Source organism: Vipera berus, assembly GCF_964194415.1.
Source record: "Vipera berus genome assembly, chromosome: 1".
NCBI lineage: Eukaryota > Metazoa > Chordata > Lepidosauria > Squamata > Viperidae > Vipera > Vipera berus.
In genome coordinates this window covers 361,571,005-361,588,790 of record NC_138202.1, presented here as the reverse complement: position 1 = coordinate 361,588,790, position 17,786 = coordinate 361,571,005, and the positions used below count along the sequence as shown (strand labels likewise).

Sequence of the window (17,786 nt, the reverse complement as noted above, 5' to 3'; positions counted from 1 at the left end):
ACCTGTGGCTCTGAGGGGCACCTCAAGAAGGACTGCCCCCATTTTCAACAAGGCCCCAAGCGTGGTCCCAATCAAGGTAGGGGCAAGGGACAAGGAAGGGGCCGTGGCGGGGCCAAAAGTACTAACAATCTTGTGTCTACCTGTGCCCCCACCACAAGAGCCGATAGCTCCACTGACTTATGGTTACTGGACTCTGGAGCTTCTTCTCACATTACCAATATGAGTCAAGGTTTTAAAAGGGTAAAGAAAATTAAATCATCTGTCAAGGTGGCCAACGGTGATAAAGCTTTAGTTATTGGGGAGGGCACGGTTTCTCTACCCGGGCTTGGAAAAGTTGAAGGTGTCTTACACGCGCCCTCTATTGCCAACAACCTGTTGAGCATTATCAAGTTATGCGACGATGACGGGGTGGAAGTTTTATTTCGCAAAGGGGGAGGTCATGTCACCCGGGACCAGAGGGTCATTGGAAATATAGCCATCATAGATGATTTGCCATATTTCTCCCCCTTAGAAGGGGCCTCACAGACAACCCCAAGGCTGCTTAACGACCGCAAAGGTGAAGCGGTTGCATCCAAGCCCCCACAGCAAGGCAGTGTGGATAAGAAATCCCAACCTCAGCTGTCACCTGAAGCACCGCTCAAGGCAACCAAAGCTAAGAGGGTGTCAGTCGGGAAGCCACTCCACGATAAGTGTGCCCATATTTTGCACCGAAGATTAGGTCATGCAAGCTTCCCTGTGGTTAAAAAGATGGGAGAGTTTGCTGAGGGAGTCCAGCTCAAAGATTGTGAGGTATTCCTGGACTGTGCAATCTGTAAGAAGTCAAAGAGGAAGGCTGCGCCTATTCCAAAAACATCACTGCGTAAGACCCAATTCCCATATCAACTAGTCCATGTTGATTTGGTCGGGCCTTTCACACCATCCCTAGGGAAAAGTCAGTATTTTCTCACTGCAGTTGATGATTTTTCACGGTACGGCCACGTGTATATCCTCACAGAAAAATCTGAAGCCTTTGACGCCATAAAATCACTCTACAACTTTGTAGAGACCCAGTATAAAACCAAGATTGCACAACTGCAGAGCGACCGCGGGGCTGAGTTCCTGTCCCGAAAATTCCAGGACTGGGTAAAGCGTAAGGGCATCCGCCATTTTCTTACCGCGCCTTTCACCCCCGCTCAGAATGGTGTGGCAGAGAAAAGAAATGGAGTCCTACAAACTATGATGCGTAGTCTGATTGCAGACGCAGGGGTCGCAGAATCATACTGGGCAGAAGCGGTAAAATACGCCAATTATACCTTAAACCGCACTTGGAGCAGTGTTGTGAACCAGACTCCTAGTTCATGGTAGGAAACCAAATCTGGGACATTTACGTGTTTTTGGGTCCTATGCATGGGTTCACATCCCCAAGCAGTTGCGGAAGAAGGGGAGATCTGTCTCCCAGAGACTGAGGTTCTTGGGCTACGCTCCTGGCTCCAAGGCCTACCGTTTCCTGGGAGAAGGGGGCAGGATTGTGACTTCTCAATCTGCCTCCTTCGAAGAGGACTCCAATTGGGCCCAGATACACTCCAATGATCTGAGCCCATATATCAACCGTCCCAGCAAGGGCACACCGACTACATCACCTGAGACGTCCACATACCCTGCCACCGACGAAAGTGTGGAACAAGACGAAGATGTCATCCCACCTGGTTCAGATGGGGAGGATGAGCCGTCCAGTTCCCCAGCAACGCCTCAGAAACCCACGGAAGAAAAAGGCGGTGAGTGGCAGAAGGTAAGGAGGTCAAAGCGGTCCAACAAAGGCATTCCGCCAAAGAGAATTGACATTGGGCACATCGCGTCCTTCTCCGACATCCAGGAGCTGCCCATCGAAGAACAGGAGAAATGGCAGCTCGCGATGGAGAAGGAAATGCAGAGCTTAAAACAACTCAAAGTCTTCACCCCCCAGCAACCACCAAAGGAGAGGAAAGTCATTGGCACAAGGTGGGTTTACAAGGCAAAACCACTTGCCAATGGCCTCTACCTGTATAAGGCCCGTTTGGTAGCTCAGGGATTCGCCCAACGCTATATGGAAGACTATGGGGAGACATACTCTCCAACCGTCCGGGCAGAGAGCGTCAAGACCGCCCTCGTGACTGCAGCCGCTCTGGGGGAGGAAGTCTTCCAATTCGACATCCAGACCGCTTACCTCCATGCCAAATTGGACCGGCAGATCTACGTGAAGGCCCCTCCTGGCTACCAGCAAGAAGGGGAAAATACATGGTTACTCCACAAAGGGTTATATGGTCTCAAGCAGTCAGGGAAACTATGGTATGACTGCCTTAGAAAAAGTTTAGAACGAGTTGGTTTCACTGCATCCCGTGCAGATGAATGTGTTTTCACACGCAACTCAAAGGGTACCACAGAAAGGGTGTTAGTTTATGTGGATGACCTACTATATGTAGGACCCGACAAGGAAGGGTGTGATGAATTTGCCAAGGCCCTGGAAGAAAAGTTCACTTTGAAATCTTTGGGGCGGGTTGACAAGTACTTGGGTGTGCATATTTTGGCCACTAAGGGGGGGTTCGCTCTATCTCAAAAAGAAAAGATAGAGGAGTTATTGGCCAAATGCAAAATGGCAGAATCTAATCCCACGCATAGCCCAATGCAATGCGACTTTTACAACCACACTCATAAGGACGGTCCTGAGTTCACAGATAATACGCTTTACAGATCTGTGATCGGCTCCTTGCTATATATCAGCAATTGGAGCAGGCCTGACATAGCTTTAGCTGTAAATCTATTGTCCAGGCATGTGGAACACCCAAAGGAATTCCACTGGACTGCTGTTAAGAGGGTACTTAGGTACCTCAGGGGCACGACCGATGCCCTCCTTGTGCTGGAACCAGAGAAGGGGAAGACGACCCAGCTCTCCGCTTACTCAGACGCAGACTGGGCCGGCGACTCCAAAAGTAGACGGAGCACTTCTGGTTTCCTCATATTGCTAAATGGCTGCCCAATACATTGGCATGTTAGGCAGCAAAAATTTGTTTCTTGCTCCACGGCCGAGGCTGAATTTGCCAGCCTGTCAGACACGGCCAATGATTTGACTTGGTTCAATGATCTGATAACGAGCATCTGGGCAGCTCCTCCTCTGCCCATCCAAATTCTAGAGGACAACACAGCCGCCATTGCAATCTCGGAGGCTTATGCAGTAGGCTCTAGATCTCGCCACATAGACATACGCTATAAAAATGTCAGACAGCTTGCCAAAGAGGGTTTTATACGTGTAGAGCACTGTAATACAGTTGACCAGATAGCTGATCTGTTCACCAAACCTGTTCCCATTGACCGGCACAACCTTCTGTGTAAGCGTTTGTGTTTGGTCTTCTGAATGTTTTTATACATGTCTATGACACCTGCTTGCCCCTCACACACATTCACTGGTCCCTGTCATTGGCTGGCAAGAAGGGGAATTGTTACATGTTTTGTGCCAGCCATGGCAGTTCCCCAAATAGGTCATCAGATGGAGCAAAGAGGCTTCTTTGCTCCCCTGCAGCAGCCCCATTGGCGAGAGAGTTTTATGGCTAGGGAGGGGCCGAGACCCCCCATAAATACCTCTGCCCAGGGGCTGCTTCTTTGTTCTAGCTCTGCTTCTCTTTCTATCTATCTTCTCTATCTTACAAGCATGGATGCTTCCATGCCATATAGCTCTTTTTATATAACCTGTCGATGAATAAAGCTTCATAATGACTGCATCTCTGCATTCTGCCTATTTCACTTGGAAGCACCTTAACGTTCCATCGATCTCTTGTGAAAGCTGTTTCACAGTAGTGGTCCCTATTTTTCTACTTGCATTTTTACATGCTTTCGAACTGCTAGGTGGGCAGAAGCTGGGACGAGTAACAGGCGCTCACTCTGTTACGCGGCACTTGGGATTCGACCCGCCAAACTGCCGACCTTCCGATCGACAAGCTCAGCGTCCTAACCCACTGAGCCACCGCGTCCCTCCAGTCCCTACATTATCAATATATAAAACATCTTATAAATAATGGCATATAGATGCTTGCCTCATCCTAAGATGCAAAAGATGGCTGTTGACTTAGGATGGTGTTACGGGTCTTCCGGGACAAGGGTTGGGATCAATAACCCCACTCTGAGGGCAGCATTGTCTGTACAGATGGTAATAATAGTAAGAATAACAGTATAACGGAGTTGGAAGGGACCCTGGAGGTCTTCTAGTCCAATCTGCTGCTTAAGCAGGAGACCCTGTATCCTTTCATTCCTATCTCTTCTTAAAAGCCTCAAGTGATGCATTTACAGCTTCTGGAGGCAAGGAGTTCCACTGGTTAATTTTTCTCACTGTCAGGAAATTTTTCCTTGGTTCCAGGCTGCTTCTCTCCTTGATTAGTCTCCATCCGTTGCTTCTGGTTCTGTCTTCAGGCTCTTTTTGAAAATAAATTGACCCCCTCCTCTTCTTTGAGGCAGCCCCTGAAATATGGGAAGACTGCTATCCTGTCTAGTCCTTCCTTTGTTAGACTAGACATACCCAATTCCTGCAATCGTTCTTCATTTTTAGCCTTCTTTTTTACACGGTGGTGACCGGAATTGGATACCTTATTCCAATTGTGGCCTTACCAAGGCGTTGTAAAGCAGTGTTAACACTTCATGTTGTTGACCCGGAATAAGGGGACATGATAGGAAATATCAATTGTGAATGTGCAGACGGCCCTACTGTCTTTGGGCTCTTGCAAAGTCCTGGATGCAGGGTCATGAAAGGCCAGCAAGGAAAATACTCAATGTCCTAACCCTCCCAAGAACATACGGTATCTTTAGGGAAACACCCAAAGGGAACATGTTTGTTATTTCTGCTCTCTTATCCAGGGCTTTTTTTCTTAAAAAAAAAAGGTGCCAGAACTCTCAACTTGGCAGGTGCAGGAGGAGGGGGTGGGGGGGGGCAGCACTGCTGCAGTCAAGGGTGCGAGGGGTGTTGGCAGCGGGCTGCCCCCCCCAGGGCTGGAGCCAGCACGGCTGGTGCTGTGGGAGCAGCAGGGCCCACTCTATATGGCGGGGCCGTGAGGGGCGTGCGGCAGAGGCGATGCAGGCCGGACAATGCAGGGCGGCCAGTGAGGCGCACAGGGCGAGGTGACGGTGCCAGAGGTCCAGCACCGGGTAGGCCACTTGCCTGTCTGACACGGGTGAGCACAAGGAAGGAGTGCGCATAGACTCCACAGAATCCACCTCCCACTCCTTGTCCTCTCTTACTTACCTAGTTTGGATGGTGTAGTTGGGCAGCAGGGAAGGATGCAAAGTTCCTGCCAACTCTCCTTCGCTGCAGACAACTTGCCGGTGCAACGTTTGCCGGCCAGGTCTTTTGGCGTGCTCAGCAACAATTCCTATTGGCTTTCGAAAGCCAATAGGCTTTCAAAATCCAATAGAGGGAGTAGCATTGCTTGTGCAAAAGCTTTTTTGTGTGTGTGCAAAAAAAGGTGCCGGAACGCCATTCTGGGCATTCTATGAGGGAAAAAAGGCCTGCTTTTATGTTTTAATCTTCTGATTTTAAATATATATTTTTTCTATTGTAAGTTGCCCCAAACCTCACAATGTGGATTGCATACAAATATTATATAATCGGTAAATAAAGGTAGAACATATGTTAAATATACATCAAATGATAATATACTTCCCTACAAAGTCAATTCTTGCTCAATGACAGACCAAGGAGTTAACTCGGAAAGGAAAGGAAAATCTAGAAGAGATCTGTGCAACTTGTAGAAGGGAAAGGCCCACACTGATAAATTAAAAATCTTTGTGGTCTGCAAAAGAATGCTGGTGGGCTAATCAATGATTTGGTGACTAGAGGAGCATCTACAGTGTTGGAGTTAGTGGTCATGGTAAGCTACGGAGGCACTAGTCAACATGACTTTCAGGGCAGTGGTGGTGATTTTATTATTATTATTTTTAAAAGTCTGTGCTCTGTCAAAGGGTGCTTGGTAGGCTGCATGTACAGGCCTGGTCTAGAATTTATTTTGGAGCATTCAGCTATCTAAAGCAGGCATGTCAAACTCATTTTGTTTTAGGCAACTTCTTATAAAAGAATTGCCATTAATTTGTTTTAATAAAATAATTTAAATCAATTTTTCACTTGATTTCAAATTAAATGAACTATATTGGTTGACAATGAGATTTTTTTTAGTACAATTGCCAAATGCAATAAACTGGTTTTTAGGTATATGTTACTGGAAGGAAAAAGCAATCTGTGCTGCGTTACTGATCCCAGAGAAGCATTTGCATGTATGCAGGTATCCTTAGGATGCCATAGTTATGGATGAGAAATATTGGTTGCAAAGTTGGCATTTCAGGATGTAATACAAATATTTTGGACTTATTTTTGTTTCTTTGCATGTTTGATATTTTTAAAAAGGCATATGCTACTGACTATGCTTATGCACATATGTAACATCTTTTGCTAGGATACATGACTACTGCTTGCCCAAAATGTAAAAAGTGAAAGATTGTGACTAAACAAAATTTAAATGTACAGATAATACCACCAGAAATTATTTTAGCCTTTTAATAAATGTTGTTATTGATGTTAAGCTCACCATGGAAAACATCATATATTGTTATGTATATACTAGGTTAATTATTTAAAGACTGAAGTGCAACATAACTAGATTCTAAATAATCTATTTTTCAAAACACACAACAGTCCAAACAGTAAAAGTAAAGTCCAAATTAAGAATATTTCATTCTTAAGAATTGCTTAATTTAAAGTGGTTTAGTTGTAATAGATGGTTATAGATTCAAAATAGTTTTCAAGAGTATTTACAAAAGATACTATTTTTTTTCTAGCATCAGCTAAATTAGACATATTACATTGAGAAAAATGTTTCTCATTTCTTTCCTTATTGATTTATTGATTTCATTGAAGAGATGTTAACATAGGAAATAGATTATTTTGTTATCTAATTTTACCTTCCAAAAGACAGAAGCAGATGAAAAATGTGAGGTTCTTTTCTGTTGGCTTTTTTGAATTAGCTGTTTTAGATTCTAAAAGTTTAGTTCCTAAAAAAGTAACCTTGTAAATAATTTTAATGTCGTTTAGTGCACAGTAGGCAAACCTGGCTCTTTTATGACTCAAGGTCTTCAACTCCCAGAATTCCTGAGCCAGCATGGCTCAGCTTGGAAACCTCTCTCTTTCCCCTCAGCGTGGCTGGCTCAGGATTTCTGGGAGTTGAAGTCCACCAGTCATAAAAAAGAGCCAAGATTGCAATAGGCTTTCCAAAGCCAATAGAGGCAGCTTTTTTTTAAAGGTGCTGGAACGCCGTTCTGAGCGTTCCATGAGAAAAAAAGCCCTGCTCTTATCTACAGTATGCCAGATTTACTGGGTGAAATCTGTATCGTATGCGTGTCAGCTTTGCTGGATGGCTTGCTTATGTAACCAGAAAGAATAAATACAAGGATTTCTTGTCTTTCGGGGCTGCTCTCATTTAGAGGAGCCCGTCTTTTGTTCAGTTGAATAAAAACGTAAAGCTTGAAGGCAACTTCTGGCTTCCTGTATTTTTTACCAGCAAAACCTCAGAACCTGCATATCATTTTTGGCGAGCCAGGCAGGAGAGGCGCTTGGTTGGTCCTAGGGAGGCTCAGGAAAGGGGAAGCGTGCTCCGCAATTTCCTGGAGGTGCCCCCCTTCTTGACTCTTCATTGTGGTGTTAACAGGAACCAGGATTTTTCTTCTTTTTGGTTGCCTTTTACTTGGTTCCTGCATACTCAGGAGGGCTGAAGATAAGGTAGAGCACACAGATATACATTACTTTGTTGCACCAGCTTGCTTGGGAGAGTGTGTGTATGTGTAAACATGTGTCTGTTTCCTTGAATTATTTCCCACCATTGACCAGAGCTGGGCGGAAGGGTTTACGCCAGCCGCACCTAGGCCCCCCTTTTTTTGGGGTGCTGGGGGCACCTAGAAAGCAAGGGGCATTAATCTTGTACTCTCGTGCTCCAACGGGTTGTGAGTGGTGTGTGGTTTAAGGTTTGTGGTTGCTCCTTTTATATATATACATTTCCCGCTGTTGACCAGGCCTAGGCATGATACTGATCTTAGCTGAAGGTCAGTGGATCTCTTGTGGCCCAACAGGCTGTGCAAGTGGTGTGAGTGACTTGAACACATGGGCTCAGCCCAGAAAGACCAGTTAGAATGAATAAAAGGACAGTTAGAATGAATAAAAGGAAGGGATGTGTTCTCAGCCCCCTTGACTGTGTCATAAGGAACTTTGGTAAGCTTAAAACCTGTTGGGATACGAAATTGAAACTCTGATTAAGTACAATGCCCTCTGTCACCAGGACATACCCACTGTTTGGCCCACAGGGGAATCCATAAATTTGGGAGTTTTTGAAACCATGGAGATTGTGCTTAAAGAGGCATGGATCATGCTCAGCATGCTTCATATGCTCTTTTGTTTTTCTGGGCCTTACATGTGAATAAGCAGGTGCTTAGAGACTGTGGGCCGTGGTGACCTTCCACGGCACCGCCTTTTCCTGCTTTAGCTTCTGCTCCTCCACCCCATGAGGGGATCTACTCCCTCACAGGGCAGGTAGCTGTTAGGAGGGGGGACACTGATGAGGTCCTGTTTCATACTCCCTTCTCCACATCTGATCTTTCTGCATGGGAGGACCGATTGGGTTCTTACACTGACACCCCGCACAAATATTCTGAATTGGTTCTGTCCACGAACTGGGCAGACCTCCAAGCCATGCTGGATGTCTTTTTCACAACAGAGGAGGGGCATCAGGTAGGCAATGCTACTAAAGGAAGGAGGGTCCTTCAGGTGGAGGGGACTTCAGGTGATGATAGACAAATTGCTGGAAGGAGCGTATGAAGCCTACATGACATGGCCAGAAGTGATAACCAGGGGGCTGAGGAGGGTGAAAAAAGCACAGCATTGTTTTTCTGGTTTAAGCTCTGTAACAGGTGCCCTAGTGCGCGGCTTTTCAACCTTTCCCCCCATTGTACTGCTTTTCGGATACAATATCAGTTACAATATTTGAGAATACACCCCAAACCTCTTCTGCATCATGTCAGTTGTAGGACAAATAACATGGGCAAGAAAAAAGAGAATGTGCATTTCATTGATGTAGAACAAAGAAACAGTGAGTAACTTGGACTCAAGAGGAAAAAATAGCTTCAGGATAAAGAAGAATAAAAACGGTTGACACTAAGCGAAGCAAGCTGCCAGAAAGTGGATTTTATTCAAGAAGCCGGACAGAGAACTGATTTGGCAATGACTTCTGGACTAGCTGGTCAGAATCAACTACATGCGTGGTACACTTTATACCAGACATGTCAAACACAAGGCCCGGGGGCCAGATCCGGCCCGCGAAGTGGTTTCATGCGGCCCGCGAAGCCATCCTGGAAACAGTGAGGGAACGGCCCCCACTGCCTTGGCCCTGGCCCAGAGACCCTCCTCCTGCCAGAGACCCCCAGATCTGTCCCACTCCTGCCCAGGCCCCCATAGGCACCCTTGAAGCCAACGATGTAGAGCTGGCCACGCCCACCCAGTAGGCCATACGCACCCTGGCCATACCCACCCGGCACCTTGAGGGCAACCGCAATGCTGATGCGGCCCTCCATGAAATTGAGTTTGACACCCTTGCTTTATACTCTTCCCTGTTTCATGTTTTGATGAGATTTGTGAGGGGTTTGTTCTTAATTTCCTAGCTTGGTTTCCCCGCCCCCTTTCAGTAGGATTGATTCCTCCTATCGCCCAGGATGGGAATAACTTGTTGATGCAGTTTTTGTCGTCTTTGTTTCTGTCTTGTCATGAGTCCTGGTGTGTTTGGGGTTAACACTGTTGTTGGTTTTTATGTAGGCTTTCTGTTGATTTGTTCCTGGTTAACGCTTATCTTTTACTTCGTGTTTCTTGGCTGTCTGCCCGAGGCTGTTAACTGCCCTGGGCGGGGGGGGGGGGAGGAAGAGAGAGGGGAGAGAGAAAAAAAATCTTCCCTGGTGCTTTTTATTTTTCGGCTTGACTTTCCTGAGACAAGGGTGAAGGGATTCGCAGTGGCCTTTCGTACTGTAATAGTTGGTTTCTGGGGCTACGTTCTATTTATAAGATGTTGTTTATTGACTTATAGGAGTTTTAAAGCTGCCCGTGTTAAGCAAGAGGATGGTTAAGTGAATTTTGTCACTAAATGAATGGTTGCAAGTCGAGGACTACTTGTGGTCAGAAGCCTGCTTTCGTTTACCCCAAACTCCACCACCGTCTCTTTTCGTCTTAAGAAGATGGAACAATTTATTTGGCCAAGCGTGATGAGACACAGAAGGAAAACGTGTCCCTGGTGTAGAAGAAGCTCTCAGCGTACGTGCAAAACAACAGAGTGATAATAATCATAATGCCACCAATAAGAAGGATAATAGTACAGTTGTACAACATGGGTAAATACACACAAACCTTAGACAGTATTGTGAGGATTAGCTGTTCAACAGAGTGATGGCAGGAGGGAAAAGACTCTCCCTGTGTCTGGTTGTTTTGGCACGCAACATCCTGTAGCGTCATCCGGAGGGGAGGAGTTGCAACAGTTTGTGTCCAGGATGTGACAGGTGTGTAGAGATTTACTCAGCCCTCCTTCTGACCCGCTCAATACGCAGGTCTTCAATGGAAGGCACGGTGATTGCAACCTTTTTTTCCTGCATTCCTAAGTATCCGTCCCGTTTGGTCGCTGTACCGAAGCAGACAACTATTGAAGTACGAATGACGGACCCCATTATTCCTCTGTAGAACCCCAGAAGTTGTGGGTGCTCCAACACTGGAGGTTTTTAAGAAGAGATTGGACACCCTTTTGTCTGATATGGTGCAGGCCAGGGTCACCTGCTTGAGCAGGGGGTTGGACTAGACGACCTCCGAGGCCCCTTCCAGCTCTGTCATTCTGCTACCTGTAACCAGAGCTCTTGGGGCAGTCTGAACTTCCTGAGCTGACATGGAAAAACATTCTTTGTGATGCCTTTTTAGTGGAGGCTCTAATGTCAGGTGCCCATTTCAGGTCCTGGGAGTTCCTAGAACCCCGAAGCCTGAAGGTATCGGCTGTTGATCCCGCCTTGTCTAACGTTGCCAGAGGTGGCGGAACAGGAAGGCTCTGCCTAAAATCTACCATCATCTCTTCGATTTTCAGCGGATTCTAGTCCATATTGTTCAGGCTGCACCAAAGGGCCCGTTCCTCAACCTCCTGTCTGTATGCAGACTCATCACCGTCTCGAATGAGACCCCCGACTCTTTTTTTATATAATATTTTATTAGTTTTCCAACATTTACAATAATATCTTTAAGAAGCAACGTGGTATCCGAGTTACAATATTTCCATCTCAGACAAGTACATATTATTACAGATCTCCACATTATTATAACCAATACTTCCTCTCTTTTTTTCTTCGATATATACTATCTCTTATCTAGATTAACATATTTCTTATTGCTATTCATCAAATATTTAACAGTTTATTTTATTTTACTTTTTGAATATATATCCATCAATCTTTTAGTATATTTCATATTTTAACATTCCATCTTAAAAACATCGAACACCTTATCTATTTTTTCTAGCTTAATTTTACATTGGTATTAAAATTAAAACGTTTGAGATTTCTCAATTTCATATCACTAAAAAATCTCTTTTTCCTTGATACAATTCTTCTTCAATATCTAGTAGTGTAATCCAGTTCTCATTTATCTCATTTATCTCATTTCCATATCTATAACAATTATAGAATATTTAAAATAATAGTCATTAAAATACATATCACAAGGAGGAGGGAAAAAAGAAAAAACAGAAAAACAGAAAAACAGAAAAAAGGAAAGAAAAAAGAAAAAGAAAAGAGGATATTCTTATTTCTCATTTATAGTTTCCACATATTAAAAATTAACCAAAATTTGTTCCATTTTAACATTCAAAACATCCTTCATGTCTCTGCATCCAAACATATTAGTTATAGTCTATCATTTTTAGCATGTATACATCTTAACCCATATCCTTTAGAAAAACTCAATATTTCAATGTTAATATTCATACATTTGTATTTTATTTTTTATTTTTATTTATTTATTTTATTAGTTAATCAATATTTTTATCTACTCATCAAAACATTCTTGTAGTCCCAGTACCATCCTGTCTATTTTAATATTATCTATTTGACCTCCTAAAAATGTTCATATTTCTTCAATCGTATTCTTGCTTTCTTCCTTGCCATGCCATTTTACGCTTCTTTGCCTCAGGGTCATCAAAGTATTCTTGTATTACTATTTGAAATTGAAGTGGACCTCCAGACTCCACCATTGAAGAATTAAAGAATCTTCCAACAGCACCAAATCTTACTATTTTCACCTCTTGGTACAATTGTGCTGGTTCAAATAAACTTCCTTCCATATTTTCTCCATCACCATCTTCAAAAACCTGTATTTGTTGACTATTTGATTCTTCTGTCAGTGTATTTGATTGTTCAATTTCTTCTATTAAGTTCTGTCCCAGTAAAATATTAGTTGTAGTCAGTTTGAATTTGAGTTTGTTTCATCGAGATACTTTCTAATTCTTTCCCAAAAGCTCTTATTTCATCGCCAGCTGTAGAAAGGAGCTGATAAGTTTGGTAAGATATTTCCCACAGAGCAAGAGTTTGTTTTTGAAACTCTTCCACTGTAAGCTTTCACATCTGATGTTCAAGGTTACTCTTTATTTTATTTTCTTAAATATTTTCTTGGTGTTTTTTTTAAAGAGAAAGTCAGAATTGCAATTTCAAATTTAGCCACTGGGTGTCCCCCAAGTACTTTAAGAGTTCTTTTCTTTTGTTATTTCTTTCTTAAATGTTCTTTGTTTCAAAAAAAAACAACCCTGAATTTGTTCGCCACCTTCCGAAGGGAGGGTTAAATTCCCCCTCCCTCTTCACAGGGGGAAAAGTACTTAGCAGCTTAATTAGGTGAAAAGAAGATGATTAAGGTACAAGAGAGGAATCTTACCCTCGTCTCTTCCACTCTGCTTTAATGTTGCCTGATGGTAGCTTTGACTTCGGCTGTCTGCAGCCTAGGAGCTGGCCATATTCCTATGGTCAGTCTTTCATCCACCGGTACAAAGGGAATGCAGGCACTAACGGGGGGGTTGCTGCCCCCCCATGTTTCTGTAAAAGCCCCTTCTGTCTGGACACCCCTCCAGGGCGACTCTTCGGTCCTTTTAGGACCCCCCAGCGATGCGAATCTGGATGTGGAAGACGGGAGCCATCCTCCAGGCGTCCATTTACAGCTTTCGGCAAACCGGAAGTCCGAGACCCCTGACTCTTGTCTCATCTGCAAACTTCAGTGCAAGCAGTGCCTGACTTACTTCATTTAGTGACTGTTCAGAGTTACGACAGCCCAGAAAAAAGTGACTCGTGACCCTTTTCCACACTTACAACCATTGCAGCATCCCATGGTCACGTGATCCAAATTCAGACACTTGGCAACTGACTTGCTTTTATGACCGTTGCTGTTTCCCAAGGTCATGTGATCCCTTTGATGACCTTCTGGCAAGCAAAGCCAAGGCTTAACAAGCTTGTTACTAACTTATCAACCGCAGCGATTCACTTAACAACTGAGGCAAGGAAGCTTGCAAAATGGGGCAAACCTCACTTAACAAATGTCTCAATTAACAACAGAGGTTTTGAGCTCAACTGTGGTCGTAAGTCGAGGACAACCTGCTCTTTAACAGAGGGATCGTTCGAGTTGCAGTCATTTCCATGGAGACAGAGAAGTGCCATGGAGAAAGCACACAGCCCAGGAGGGGCCCCTGTGCCAATTGCCCAGGTGCTTTGCTGTTATTCTGTGCGTGCTTTTCCGTGTGTTTTCCTACCTTCACCTCAGAAAAAATTAAGGGGGGAAATTTAAAGTGGACAAATTTAGCTGGTCAGTCCCAGCAGCCACTCGCTGAATTCCCAGAGCTTCTTGGCCAGCTGGTCATTGCGGGCCTGTCGACTGGGCACCTTCGGCTGGCAGTCCACAAAATACTGCCCGCTCAGCCACTCAATGCCCTCCTCAGTGGCACAGTAGATGGTGGTCTGGGCACCAGAATCACAATTTCGGCTGAACAGCTTCATGAACCAAACCCACCAGAAGAGCCAACGGGGATACGAGCGAAAAACTTCGGTTTTAACAAGTCCTGAAATCAAAGGAAGAGAGAACAGGCAGTGGATGGAAGATTACCTAAGGGGGGCAGAGGGAGGGAGATCCTGAATAAACCCTTCACACAGTACCCGTTTCCCACCAGGAACCATGGGCCGCTTAGCACCCTTTGGGCAACATAGGAAATGTCTCAGAAGACCAAGAGCTCAAGCTGAGTAGGTGAGGATGCCAGTAGGGTTTCTCTCTCTCTCTCTCTCTCTCTCTCTCTCTCTCTCTCTCTGTGTGTGTGTGTGCGTGTGTGTTTGTGAGCATGTGTGCTCCTTTGCATGCACGAAGTCATTGCAGTGGGGCAACTACTACATTCTAATAATAATAAATAACAATGTTCTGATAGAATATTTGTACCTCAGAGTTGAAGTCTGAGGTCCTTGGTCCACTGTGAGTTTGGCTGTTTTCTTGCAGGATGTCAACGTTGTGACAATTAAGAAACTGCAACCATTTTACCTTTTGCTTTGACTGTGTTTTTCCTGATGCTTGAGATATTTAGATGTAGAAGGGGGGAGGAGGGGAATGCTACCACAATAATTGCAGCTGTGTGTGAACACAAGGTCAAGGTTAGATAAAGTTTTGGGTTGAGAAGTTGGGAGGAGAGCCCGCATTTTAGAATAATTGGTGAATGTGATTTATGACAGCCTTTCTGTGGTGGGAATTGCAACTTGTTACATTGTATCAGGGGGAGGGAACTTCAGTCTTGGGTTCAACTATGTAAGTGCCAATACTTTTTTCCTGAATAAAATGTGCTTTGAGGAAGAAATCTTTGCCTGGAAGTTCTTTTAATTGATTTCATCTATTGGAGCAATGACACAGACATTTCATGACTCAACCTGGGATCGTCATCAGTGCTAGAAGGGAGGGGGGCTTGTGGAGAGGAGGAAGAGGAGGAGGAGGTGAATGGGGAAGAAGAGGAGAGGAAGGAGGAGGAAGAGGAAGGGGGAGGAGCAGGAGGAGGAAGAGCAGGAGGAAAGGTAAATGGAGGCAAAGAAGCAGGAGAAAGCAAAGGGGAGAAGGAATAGGAGGAGAGGGAGGGAGGCGGAGGAACAGAAAGAGAATGACAGGAGGAGAAAGAGGAGGAAGAGCAAAGGACGAGGAGGAAGAGGGAGGGAGGAGGGGGAAGGAAGAGGAGGGAAAGTGAAGAGGATGTGGAAATGGAAGGGGAAAGCCTCAGCCTTGCTTTAGGCAGTGGGTTGGTCTAGAAGACCTCCAAAACCCCGTCCCACTCTAAGATTTTAGGATTCTATTAGCTCTGGGACCCGGGAGGGTGGGAGACGTCTCCCTCCCCAGTGGAACCCAATGGAGGAAACTCCCGGGGTGGTTCTGCAAAGGGGGGGGGGTTGAGGGAGCCCCCGGGGCAGAGAAATGCTTGGCAGAGCCCCAGCAGGATATTCGGGGGTTCCATCTTGCGCTTCTTGGAGCCGGACTTCCACTCACCTGGATGAACTGCATAGCAAGTGACGTTGGTTCCTTCCAGCTGGTTGGCCAACTCTCGCGTGTGGAGAATGTTGGCTAGTTTGCTGTTGAAGTACGATTTTAGAGCCTGCCACAGACTCTCGGCCGGCTTGTGGATGGTCCGAAACTCAATCTTCCCAGCACAGTGCATACTCGAGGTCACAATTATAATCCGGCTGGGGGTGCAGCGCTTCAGCCGATCCAGGAGCAGGTGGGTCAGCAGGAAGTGGGCCAGGTGGTTGACCTGGAAAGCCAGGTCAAAGCCATCAGCGGTTTGACCGTCCTTAAAGATCCCTGCCAAAAAAAGTAAGCAAATTCCAGGTAGTCTTCAGTTTACAACGTTACTTTGTGATCATTCAAAATGTATTTACAACCCAGTTCCAAAGTTGCAACAGCTCCTTCCTGCCCCCACCCCAGTGTTACATGAGGAGGAAGGCATGCTGGATCTGTTCACCGCCTCGAGTTACTTGTAAAAATAATAATAAAGGCGGGATACCAAAAGCAAATAACCACAAAGAGGAGAGAGCTGCTTCTGAAGTCACGGCCAAACCCCCGAAGGAAGAGAAATCCTGGAGACCCCCACAATATTCCCACTTCCTCGCCCAGATACGCCGGAGGGGGGTCTGCTCGGCACCCACCGGCATTGTTGATGAGGATGTCCAGACGGGGCTCCGATTTTAAGAAGGTCTGTGCAAAAGCTCGCACGGAGTTGAGGTTGGCCAGATCCAGGATCATCAGGATCACCTCCGAGTTCCCGCTTTCCTGGAACAGGAGCAGAAGGAATCCTGAGAAGAATCGGGATCGGGTGCGGCTTCAAAGGCTGATCCCAGTTTACTCGCCTTCTACGTATCTCTGTTCACCTCCTGACAATCACTCCAGGTGTTGTGTAATAAAACAATACAGGCAGTCCTCGACTTGCAACCATTCGAAATTACAATAATGCCCGAGAAAAGTGATTTACGACCAATCCTCACAATTTCAACCATCGCAGCATCCCCAGGGGCCATGTGATCAGAATTCGTGTGCTTGGCAACCAGCGTTATTTCTCACAGTGGCTGCATCCTCTTTGTGATTGTCCCATGAGGATTCCCACAAGCAAAATCAATGGGGAACCTGGATTCATAAAACAAGTGCGGTGATTTGCTTAATAAAGGGTGTTATGTAGCCGCAAAGGGCCTTACCCAAAGAAGAGGAGGGGGTCAAGCTATTCTCCAAAGGACCAGAGGGCAGGACAAGAAGCAATGGATGGAAACTAATCAAGGAGAGAAGCAACCTGGAACTAAGGAGGAATTTCCTGACAGTGAGAACAATTGACCAGTGGAACAGCTGGCCACCAGAAGTTGTGAATGATCCAACACTGGAGGCTTTTAAGAAGAGACTGGACAGTCACTTGTCTGAAATGGTTTGGGGTCTCCTGCTTAGCCAGGGGGTTGGACTACAAAACCTCCGAGGTCCCTTCCAGCTCTGTTATTCTATAATAACATACCACAGTCTTACAGTCAAGAATGAAGAAGGGCAGATAAAATGGATGAGTTTTATTAACCAGAACCAAATCGATCACGCAGATCCAACAAAAGCACTTTCAGGAATGCAGCTGCCCCCCAAAATATGGAGCCCCCCCGGACAGAACCCGGACAGGACTGGCCAGAATTGAAGGCAAAGCTCTTCAAGTGGGGAATGGCTGGGGGTCCGCAGGGCGACCGGGGTTCATCGGAAAAGTTGGGATCTCGAATTCAGTGTAATTGATTGGTTGGAGAGTGCTGGCTCCTGCATGAGGCAATCTGCCCTCTGATTGGTTGCCATGGGTGCGGAGGGGGAGGTTCCCTTCTTTCCCGCCTTTTTCTTCTGTGTCCTCTGTGTGCTGTTAAGATTTACCTCACAATGTTCCTGTGTTCCTGACAGGTATATTTATATTTGTACTTATATTTATATGTATAGTTATAATTTATATTTATATAGTTAGAGTTACAGTTGTGCGCACTGCACAATTCCTTGACAGGAACAAACAATAACACATATAGCCCAAGAAAGTCTCATTAAGAAATTTCAATTCACACCAGAAGCAGTTAAAGGATTTTAGCTTCCTTAGATCATGAATTATAACATCCCACTGCAACTCTATGGCACCATATTATGGTGATTTTAACATGGTTTTACCCTGTTTTAATAT

At 45.3% G+C, this 17,786-nt stretch overlaps 1 protein-coding gene across 1 annotated transcript; it reads right to left on the bottom strand.

The window, feature by feature from the left end:
* Positions 1 to 13,202: 13,202 nt before the first annotated feature.
* On the bottom strand, positions 13,203 to 16,561 carry LOC308674181 (dehydrogenase/reductase SDR family member 13-like). The gene is made up of 3 exons (XM_081338453.1): positions 16,255 to 16,561; positions 15,599 to 15,910; positions 13,203 to 14,147 (listed from the first exon to the last, which is right to left on the bottom strand). Exons 1-3 carry the CDS (start codon positions 16,349 to 16,351, stop codon positions 13,888 to 13,890), a joined length of 669 nt encoding a protein of 222 aa, XP_081194579.1. The 5' UTR covers positions 16,352 to 16,561; the 3' UTR covers positions 13,203 to 13,887.
* Between the last annotated feature and the right edge of the window lie 1,225 nt (positions 16,562 to 17,786).

Excerpts from the sequence above, each read along its gene's own strand:
- LOC308674181 (XM_081338453.1), bottom strand. The coding sequence starts at position 16,351 with ATGATCCTGGATCTGGCCAACCTCAACTCCGTGCGAGCTTTTGCACAG. Across the intron at positions 15,911-16,254 it reads CATCCTCATCAACAATGCCG|GGATCTTTAAGGACGGTCAA; the intron begins GTGGGTGCCGAG and ends TTTTTTTGGCAG. Across the intron at positions 14,148-15,598 it reads TTGCTATGCAGTTCATCCAG|GACTTGTTAAAACCGAAGTT; the intron begins GTGAGTGGAAGT and ends CTTTGATTTCAG.